Raw genomic sequence first — 10813 nt, forward strand, 5'->3', positions numbered from 1 at the left:
ACCAGTGGCAAATGGCTGCAAAGCCTTGCTGGCAGTTCTACATAAATTCATGTATTAGCACAGAAGCTACATGCAGTTTGTTTGTACCCCATTTCATTTGTTCCACTCCAGATACATAAAATGAGGCTATTTATATGATGTGACTACAAGGCTGGCAAAGGAGGAATAATGGGAAGTTTATGTAGACACATGAGATTGATATCTTTCTTCTCTTACAGTCAAATAAATGGAAATCCCAAAATGATGTTACTTCTTTAACTGGCCATTTTCAGTCCCTTTGACCTTGAAACAGAGGCAAATAAGCACACTTCCGAGAATTTTGAACTATTCTTTTAGAGTAACTGAACAGTTTTATTGTAATGCTGTAGAAAACATACCATGCAGTGTGTGGATTTATTTATGTGTTACTTAAAACCTCTTCAACAGTTCACACTCTTAGAAGTATCTAGTAAGCTTTCAAATTTTAAACCTAATGTTTTTGCTTACGTTAGCCTTTAGAACCTAGTAGTGTTGTAGTACTCAAGACCGGTCTTGGTCTCGAGACTGGTTGTTAGACCATTTGATGGTCTTGGTCCTGTCTCAGACCCAACCGCATTTGTACTCGTCTCGGTCATTGAGGACTCGGGATTTTCTTTCAAGTCAAGACCACAACTTTGGGAATCTCAACAAATTGCTTTTGCATTGTCTGATTTATTTGCTAACGTCCCAACTTTGATTGGATGTAAATTTTTTTGCTTCAAATACAACAAATAACCCTAATTAAAAATGTGTTGTTACCATTAACGACTGTCCCCCCTCCTCACGATGGTAATCATGGAAAAGAAGTGTGGAATAAAGATGCTTACGTTGATTTCAGCTCTCTGGAACATCCAAAACAACAGGCAAGCAGACAGACAGCACACTCTTCCAAACAACATAACTGAGTGTAAACGCACACACAGGTGCCCGGGATCAAGGCTAACGAGGCAGAGAGACAGCAGGGGAAAACAGGGAGACAGGCAGGCAGAGTGATAACTGGGGGAACAGACATAACCCAGGTTACTGGACACTAAACACAGACATAAACACAGAAGACACAGAACTAAACCCAAGATACATGACAGACAGGTACAAGGTGAGCTCAACAGAACCTGCGAATGAACAATGAAATAAACATGGCTAAACAGTGAACACAAGACAAGGAACAAACCTCCAACAGTAAACATGGACCAACTGTTACACAGACCGTGGAAGGGAACAGAGACAAAACTAACCAGGAAACAGGACTATACTCAATAATGAACAGAACGGAAATAAGGAAAATACCAAAACACCACTAAACACTAGCTGACAGATGGATAATAACCCAGACTAAATAACTGATACCAAACTGATCAATAAGTAAACTTCACAGTAAACTAAATTCAACAGAATGGAACTAAAATGTAGATGCAAAACCCAAATCTTAGAATCAAGAATACAAAGTGGATAAGGGCGACAAGATAACAGGACAACACAGACAACAGACTAGGATAACAGAACAAAAACAGATTAACACAGAACCAAATGGACAACAAAACAGTAGAGCTCACCATAAACACAGACTGGGCACAGGACAACAGACAAGACAGAACCCCAAAACACTAGACCAAAATAACAGATCCTCAACTGACCAAAACTTAAACATGGCTGACAGGCAGAATGTGACAATGTGGGTGTTTTAATGGGAATGTGGATCTTTCAGATCAACTAGAGAAGTACCTATGATCTAGTTCCACATTTTATTGTGTGTCATGTAATGTGGGGAACTGGTCTTGACTCAGTCTCGCCCTCTAAATGTCTTGGTCTTGTCTCTGTCTCGATAATCTCTGGTCTTGATCTTGGTCATGACTTGGTCTTGGTTTGGGCGGTCTTGACTACAACACTATAACCTGTTGTTCAGTGGTGTAACCTTGACAATGTCTGTCACAGTCAAAACATTTTCATTCTGAAGACCAAAACTTAGCAACTTCTTCTCTAAGTATTTCAATTATTTAAGTGCCTTTGGCTGTTTTGGATGTGTAGCAGCTGTATGGTTGTATTCCACTGTACAGACAGGGATGGAAACAGGTGCTTTCCCATCCAGCTCAATGTCAACATTAAACAAGATTGGAGTAAATAAGAGTTTTCAGTACCTGTACAAATACAGGAAAGGAAGGTTTAAACACAATGCAAGCTATAAAATGAAAGAAGTGCTACATGGATGTCTAAATTATCTTGGAAATGAAGGGACACAATTTACAGGGTGTGCAAGAGGACAGTTACGCACAACAGAAACAAAGACACAGCATTCATAATTTAATCTTACTCACAAAGTGAGGAATAATGGCAGATAGGGTTGTACAGTCGTACACATAAAACCAGTTTGTCTCCCAAGTAAAAGGAAAAGAGTGAGTCATTAGAGCAGATAATAGTTGAGGGATTATATGAGAGTATGTGTTGGAATTTTATTTCAAAATAGCATGAGCCATACTGTAAAATACTTTTTGAAAAACAGGTGGATGTTGCTGTGGGAATCAAACCCTGGTCTCCCACACCAGAGACACGTATCTCATCTACTGCACCATCACCACCCCCATTATTATTGTTATTATTTTTACCCCTATGTTATCGTTTATTTGTGCTACAGGGCAGTGAGCCTTTAAAGCTGTCAGGAAACTCTAGCTAGTCTTGAGGCAAAACTGTCATTCTTTGGTTTCTGTTTGATGAACTTGGCTTTTGGTTGTCATGAATGCCTGCCAACCCCAACTACCAATGATACAATTACCTTCATCATTATGGTGACTCCACACTCTTTGTCTGCCCCCCAACCTTCTGCAGTCCCAGGAGGCCCTGGTGCAGAAGCAGCTGGCGGAGAAGAGGGAGCGTGTGCAGGAGGTTCTCCACAAGGCTCGCGAGGAGAGCAACATCTTTAGCAAGAAGACGGAAGAGAAGCTCATCCAGAAGATGGAGGCCAACAAGGAGAACCGGGAGGCTCACCTCAATGCTCTCAAACAGAGGCTGCGTGAGAAAGTAAGTCTTCACATTCTGTGATCATTTGTGATTTAATATTATCTGTCAATGCGAGGAAAGCACCATTCTCTTCTCCAGTTTCACAGTCACACAAAAAACACAAACCAACTGATTTTTCTCTTTCAAAATGTGGATTATGTGACGCCAGCACAAATTTGAAAACAAGCTTCATGTTTATCATATAAATTGTAAGTGATTACACACTTAATAATATAAAGTAGTTCCATTTTGATGATACGACGGACCTTTTTGGTTACATTTAGACCAAGGTCTGTGTCATAATGACTAAGATTGGGCAACTAAAGCTACTCAGTTAAAGTTGTAATCCTTATAGAAATAGACATATTCACTTTCAGCCCTAGAGCTACATGAAAAGATTGATAGAGAAAATTAGAGGAGAAAATGAATACCACTCACGTGTCTGTACGATAAATATGAAGCTCCCGCCACCAGCTGGCTAACTTAGCTTAGCATAAACACTGTAATCAAGGGGAAACAGTTAGCCTGGCTTAGTTTAGAGGTAGAAATGTCTGCCTGCCAGCACCACTACAACCGGAAGAATGGAAATATGTATAAAAACAATTTCCTTCTTATCCTTATTTTATCTAGTCAAATGTTCTGTTCTAAGTCTTTATATATTCCCTCAATTCTAGTTTATATAGCAATCTACCCTAAATGGTAGGTTTCAGCTCTTTTTTTTCTTTCTGGACAAGGCTGCATGCTCTTTTGCATCTCTCCTTTCCTTTCTCTTCAAACATGTCTTTAGCTGGTCCAAATATTTTTTTAAACTAAAACTTACATTTTGAAGGAAAAACATTTCAACCCACTTATCAAACTGTCCCATAGATGTTTTAACTTTTTCATAAATTTTACAACTGGCAGAAGGATTTTAGGAGCTGTTTCCCACTCAGTTTACCAGTTTTACTCCAACACAACCCCATTTAATCTCTAAAGCCCCTTTTCCACTGCACGGTACCAGCTCGACTCGACTCGCCTCTACTCGCCTTTGTTTGGTTTTCCATTGTAGAAAAGTTGTACCTGTACCTGCTTCCAGGTGCTTTTTTTCGTATCACCTCCGTCGAGGTTCCAAGCGAGCTGATGCGATACTAAAATGTGACGTTATAACACAGCAGACTGCTGATTGGTCAGAGAGAATCGTCACTATTCACTGCATCATCATTGCGTGCGCCAGACAGAGGCCAGCAACAGGAAGTTTTATATTTTACAATTTTTGTATGTTATTTCATCACTAAATCCACTTCTGAGAAGTTTTGAGGTGAGAAATCAGCTGTGTAGATTTCGAATATTGACAGGTTTACGAGAAGTGATAGCAGAACGGAGTTGAGGAGCTTCGCAAGTGGCTGCGGGTGAAGCCGTGGGAGGAGCAATGGCAGAAGAAAACACAGCTGGAAGGTTTTCATACTGCTTATCTGTCTTTGAAACTTACGTCGCGGCAGTTGTGTGTGGCATCGCTATGATGACCAGCTACGTTGATACATACATCTCTGGGTAATATCTGCAATTGGAAACGGAGGACAGCCAAACCGACTCGAGTCGAGTAGAGTCGAGGCGAGCGGGTACTGGTAATGGAAAAACGGCATTACCTAGGGACAGTCGTCACTGTAAATCCAGATTGTTTACACTACAAACTCTGGGAAAAGTAGTCGACAGTGGAAAAATAATTTCAAAAGTGCTCGAACAGCGGAGAAATCCCTTTTTCCAATCGGCCAGTGGTGGAAGAAGTACTCAATTTTCATACTAGTACAGATACCACATGAAAATGTTACTCAAGTAAAAGTAAAAGTCATCCAGTATAAACCTATTCAAGTAAAAGTAAAAAACTACCTGGTTTTAAAAATACTTAAGTAATCAAAAGTAAAAAATACTTCACATCAAAATCTATTGATCTTACAAAAAGCAACCTATATTTTTAAATTCACTCAAGACAGGTTTGAATACAGCATTATAAGTTACAGTGAATCACAATAAGGAAAACGGAGTCGCAAGAGTACCAGTGGATATTTCCGATATGTGGGAGGGTAAATCTGCGTTATTGCTCTGCTGGTGTGGTAGTATCCCCTTCAGACCGTCTGACAGACACAGAACCCTGTTTGGGACTTTGGGTATCTAAGAATGAGACAAGGAGGCGGAAACCAAAACTAACTGAAACGCTTTTCAATTCACACAATCTCATCAAAAACCCACACGTTAACTTCAGCACCTCTGATAAAGTGCGTCTCACAGTCCCAAACAGAGCAAGGCTGGCTTCAGTTTTCAGATGTTTATATAGCAAAACTCTACCAGCTACGTTGCCACTTGGTCACAAACTAGCTGCGACTCACACACCTGAGGCTCTCACTTCATTCCTCCCTTTGTAAGAAGCCTGAATAGAAACCTCTTCTAGAAAAATCAGTGCTGGTCTGAACAGACCTCTGCACACTAATTCAGTCCTCATGAAATTTGAAAAGACTTGGGGCCAATCTGTTGGGTCATCTGGTGGAGCAGCAACTGTTCCATCAGGGTCTGAGATAATGTATCTGAGGCTGGCTCTGCAGTTCTGGCTGTGCTCGTACTGCCTGATGATCCAGCATCTACTGTACTGACAAACTTCAGCACAGCCCCTGTAAATTATAGATATTTTCTATTTATTAATGTTATCAGCTGCACCAGGCCCATTCAAACTGGCTCCTCCAGGTTTCCTTCAATACAGTTTCAAATATAAAACACTATTTATAAAATGATTGAGCTGGACTGTCACTACTTTGACTGTCGCATCAGCTGGCTGAAGTTAATTCACGCCGAGTCGGCTTTATCAGTTTTAAATTTGTTTTTCACTGCTGCTCCACTCAGGTGCGCTGCATAGGTGGCCAAGAACAATGTAACGAGGTCTCCTGCAGAATGTATCGGAGTAAAAAGTCGATATTTGACGTTGAAATTTAGCGAAGTGAAAGTAAAAAGTTGCAACAACTAAAAATACTCAAGTAAAGTACAGATACTGGAAAAAAACTACTTAAGTACAGTAATGAAGTATTTGTACTTCGTTACTTTCCACCACTGCACTCGCCCCTGTTTAAACCCCCATAAGGGCCAAAACAGCGGGGAAAACTTTCTTTTGCACAGCCCTGTTTAAACCCCAAAATTGATTAAAACAGCGGGGAAAACTTTTTTCTACACGGTCCTGTTTAAACCCCAAATGGTTAGCAGCGAGAAACCCCTGTTTCTGCACGGCCCTGCTCAACCGGTCAATCCAGTGTGTGTGAGATGGTACAATCAAAAGAGCACTCTAAGCATTTAATTAGTGTTTTTTGGGAATGCAGGAACACATGTGGACCATTTTTTATTTATTTCAGATACTCACCACATAAGGACAACAAATGTCCAACTATTTTTGAGATGGTAGTGGCAACATTCTGGGGTTCGGTCGGTCTACCCTCCCGTCTCTTAAGTCAGCGAGGTGGAGGCTGAAACACTTTACTCCAGGGTGATCAGTCACCAGCCGTCTCAGGTCCCTGACAAACTTTGCCATACCATCCCACTTCTGACACCAAATGTAATGGAAATATGTCCTTTAGTGAGTCTTCTGAAATAAAGAATTCAATCCAGATGTCTTTTTATTGTTTGCAAAGGGTCAGACAGACATACAGAGTGCAAACAGACTGCAGAATGTAAGACAAAGAGCCAGTGAAGAAACAGGTGACTTTACACTTAAAAGGGTATTACGCAACTGTCTTAGGGAGGAAGGCAATAGGAACCAACCATCCTGAGATGAAGGCCTATCAAGGACGTTCAGATAAGGAAACCCTCTAATGAGCTTCTTTCCCATGGGAACCTTCACCTATCTATAATACTGCAGCATAAAAGGTAAAACAGTAAACACTGTAAAATATCAAATTTCCCTCAAACTGGTAGAAGCTAATAATTTATGCAGTAGTATTTATTTCAGAGGCATTTTTTACATTTGTTGAAATTCTCTTTACATTCTGACAACAATCAATAAATCATGTGCTCTGACACAAAAATAAATAATAATCTGTTATCTGTGGCTGTCACAGGACTGCAGGTGGTCATTACTAAATAAACAAAACCTTTCATCCAACCCCTGCACACATGCAACTTTATTTTCATCACTCTATTGGATGTTAAAATATCCACTTCCCGTTCTACTCTGCTCCACCGACTCTGTCCCTGATGGCAGATTCTGTTTCATTTCTCATGAAATGCAACAGATCTTTTATGTATTTTAAGTCAGTGAGCTCATAGCTCAAAAGTTCAGGAAGCCAGAAAATTCAAACACCGCCCTGTACTGCGGGTGGGACAGCTGACCTGTGCAGACAAGTCCTCTTTCATCGTCTAATTGTCTTGAACTTAAAACGTTCAGTAAAACAGTATTTTGGGGGGGGGGGTGTACCTATACCAGAGAAATTATATATAGATATAGATAGATAGATATGTCATAAGTGTCATTTTCTGGATGAACTTATAAGCTCAAACCAGCAGACTGAATTCACCTGCTTTGGTAGCACTGAATAGGCCAACATAGACTTGATAAATGAAAAAAAGAGAACTGAAAACATGGTTTTGAACTAATTCAAATATATAAATATCGTTATTTTGCTATCAAACCTTCTTTCAAAACACTTTTTTTCATATTCCGAATTAAAAAAGAGAAAGTCAGTGTTGTTTTTTCTGTCATTGATACTATAGATGAGCAGCAAACAGAATCACAGAACCCAAAAGCTAAAGAAAATGCAGTCTGATGACAAATAGGCTTGTCACAGAAAAGTCAATAAACACAACACTAATGTGAGTTTTACACTAAAAGCAACCAAAATTTCATGAGCAGAATAACAACAGAACTTACTGAGACAAGGCAAAGGTTTTAAGCCTTTTTTACAGCAGACATTTTGACTTTGTAGTAATAGAAGGAAAAGAACAGGACACAGCACATTAACGATGGCTCTGAAAAAACATACAGTTTAAAAGAGTTAAACAGAAAATAAAAACAAGGTAAAACAGGAGAGTAAAAGTTATAGTGTAGTGTAAAGCCTCATGTCTTATTCAATAAAAGGCAGCTGCAAAAAGAAAAGTCTTTGATCTTGATTTTAAACATCATGAGATTGACAGCAGACCTGCAGTCTTCTGGGAGTTTATTCCACATATATGGAGCATAAAAACTGAACTCTTCTTCTCCATGGTTAGTTTTGAAAGCAGAAAGCACACCTGTTCCAGATGACCTAAGAGGTCTGCATGGTTCATAGTGTAAAAATGGCACCTCCGTCTCCTCTCTTATGCACTCTAGCCTCTCTCATAAAACTGAAGTTGGGAGGGGTAGACATGATATGAACAGCTGCACTCTTATCTTGGTGTAACCAAGTTTCAGTTAAAAACATGAAATTAAGATTGTGCTTGATGACAAGATCATTGATTTTTTTCCAACAGGCTGTGGCTGACGAGAAATGTGCGCTAAATTTGTTATATATGCAGAATCGGTTGAGTGCCTCCTGTTTGATAGCTACTGGGACACAGGGCCTGTCCTATCCTGGGAACAGTTATTAGCCAGCAGATATCAGTTAAAAGTTGCTGTATTTTGTACACAAACAACTGGACATGCTGTGCTTTTATCAGGCTGGGAAGACAGTGGGTGCCTACATTATTTACACTTGTGCTTTTCCTACTGTGACATGCCAAAAATAATTTTAAGTCATTATTAAAAATCGTTTTAAGTCATTACTAAATGAGCAATGTTGATGCAACTGAGTTACTCAGAGTGGCTCTCAGTTTTTCCACTAAAGTAGCTTAATTTCCATTTACAAACAGTAGCATTCCTGGAGGTTATAAACCAGAGTGAAAGCCAGTTTGACTACTGTATGTCAACAGAACAAAGGTAGTGGGTGTGAATAGGTACTGTATGTTTTGGGGGTTGTAAAGAGCAGACCATAAATGACACATTTTAATAAAACACCCACACCTCAAGAAGGCTGAGCTTAACATAATGTTTTCTGAATGTTTCAACAGCTCAGCAGTTTCCTGTTCTCAGAGATTCTGATACGTTGTGGCTCTAGGTTTCGTGTTCCACAGAGGCCCCTCCTTCTGACACTCTTTTAGTCATTGAGTTTTGCTTTACGTGTATCTGACAGTTTATTACTTTATGTTACAGGAGGTCCACGCCGCTGAGGTACGCAGGAACAAGGAGCGTCAGACTGACCTCTCTGGCTGAAAATGTTTTGTACACTGTGTCAAAGTTTTCCTGTTGTTCAGTATTCACCACTATCATCCTAAAGTGCACCATTCAAGACTCAAAATAGAAGTTAATCAGCACCAAATAATATTACTCATCTGTTTCACTTTTGGTAAACCACACACATTCCGAAGTGCAAATCCATATTCTGATAGCAGAGTCACGTACAACTGAAATAAAGATCAATCCTGAGCCAAACAAGATCTGTGTTGGGTTTATCTTGTAAGTGAGAAGATGAGCTGAGCAATAAGCTTCTCTAAATATAAAAGAAAAGGTATAACTGAAACAGCAAATTAAAGGTGTTTATTGAGATTCCCGTTCTACACCAGGGCTGACTCTGATTGTTGAAATTTGACCCAGTGTGTGTGCATTCAATTATCCTTCAGCCCAAAGACTTGAAACCATGGAGCAGCACAAAGCTCTACAAAACAATAAAATAAAGTGAGGGAGGTTCAGGTGTGATGAAGAGGAGACTGATGAAGACTTACACAGCATTGTTTATTGAGCGGGGAGATACAGTGCTAACATACAACGTGTGAACATATGCAATGCCAACACCAAATCTGAAGGATACTTCTTTTCTGGGGATATATTAAACAGAAGTATTTTTACTATCACTACTACATTTTGACTTGTCTTAAAGGGACACTACCAATTTTACACATGAAGTTCAACTCAGTCATCAGTCCATGAAAGCAGTTGACTGTTTTCTGTGAGAATCAGAACAGAATAAAATTTTTTAACAGAAAGTTGGGTTACAAAGTTTGAAATATATTGGCGCTTACCAGTCAGGGAGGGTCCAGTATTATTGGATCCAGCGTTTTTTGGAGCTTGACCCATACTTGAAATTGAAAGTTAGCCCCTGATACTTCAAAAACGGCCTTTTCATGTCTCTTCAGAATTCTCCTATTTTATGAAAGTCTAATACTACACTGCTGGAGTACCCATTTAAAACTAATCTATGAACAAAATATTTTAACCATCTAATGAATCCAATTCCTTGCTTTTACTGACCCTCCTGCCCAAATGAGATGGGCTAACTTCATGTAGACCCCAGCTAATGATGCATTCATGCAGCCCTCACCGTAGTAAACTTGAATGTTTCAAAGTTTACCACCAGGATGTTGCCCTTAAATGGCAGACCATGGGTGATAAAATATAAATACAGTACCAGCGGTAAAGTGGGACAAGTTCCATGACACCCAAAGTTTACTGCACAAGTTGAGATGTGTCACTTCAACACAAGATGGACAACTGGGCAACAGTGCACCAGGTTAAAGCTGGGGTAGGTGGTCTACTTCAGAATTAATTTGTTAAAATTCTCTAAATAAATAAATCAATTGCTCTGACACAAAAAATTTAACAAATCTGGTATCTGTGGCTGTCACATGACTGGAATAAGCAAGGCCAATCATTTGATATGGCCCAATAGCATGATTATTTGCATAGAAAGCATGATAACAATAGAACGTTTAGCATGATAATTTTGATTATAGGATTAATTATCTGGCGCCATGAATGTCAGACTAGATTCTGTATTTAATT

The 10813-nt window shown here is 39.5% G+C and overlaps 1 protein-coding gene across 1 annotated transcript in view; it reads left to right on the top strand.

The window, feature by feature from the left end:
- LOC119885781 (stathmin-3-like) overlaps nt 1-9469 on the top strand; it is a 131854-nt gene extending 122385 nt beyond the window's left edge. The window contains exons 4-5 of the mRNA XM_038696007.1: nt 2839-3030; nt 9188-9469. Coding sequence (XP_038551935.1) covers nt 2839-3030; nt 9188-9247 — 252 coding nt within the window. The 3' untranslated portion in view covers nt 9248-9469. The remainder of the gene's footprint in view (nt 1-2838; nt 3031-9187) is intronic.
- Nucleotides 9470-10813: the final 1344 nt, after the last annotated feature.

This window comes from Micropterus salmoides, unplaced genomic scaffold, assembly GCF_014851395.1.
Source record: "Micropterus salmoides isolate LMB-PRFRI ecotype aquatic unplaced genomic scaffold, ASM1485139v1 Ms_hic_scaffold_4, whole genome shotgun sequence".
NCBI lineage: Eukaryota > Metazoa > Chordata > Actinopteri > Centrarchiformes > Centrarchidae > Micropterus > Micropterus salmoides.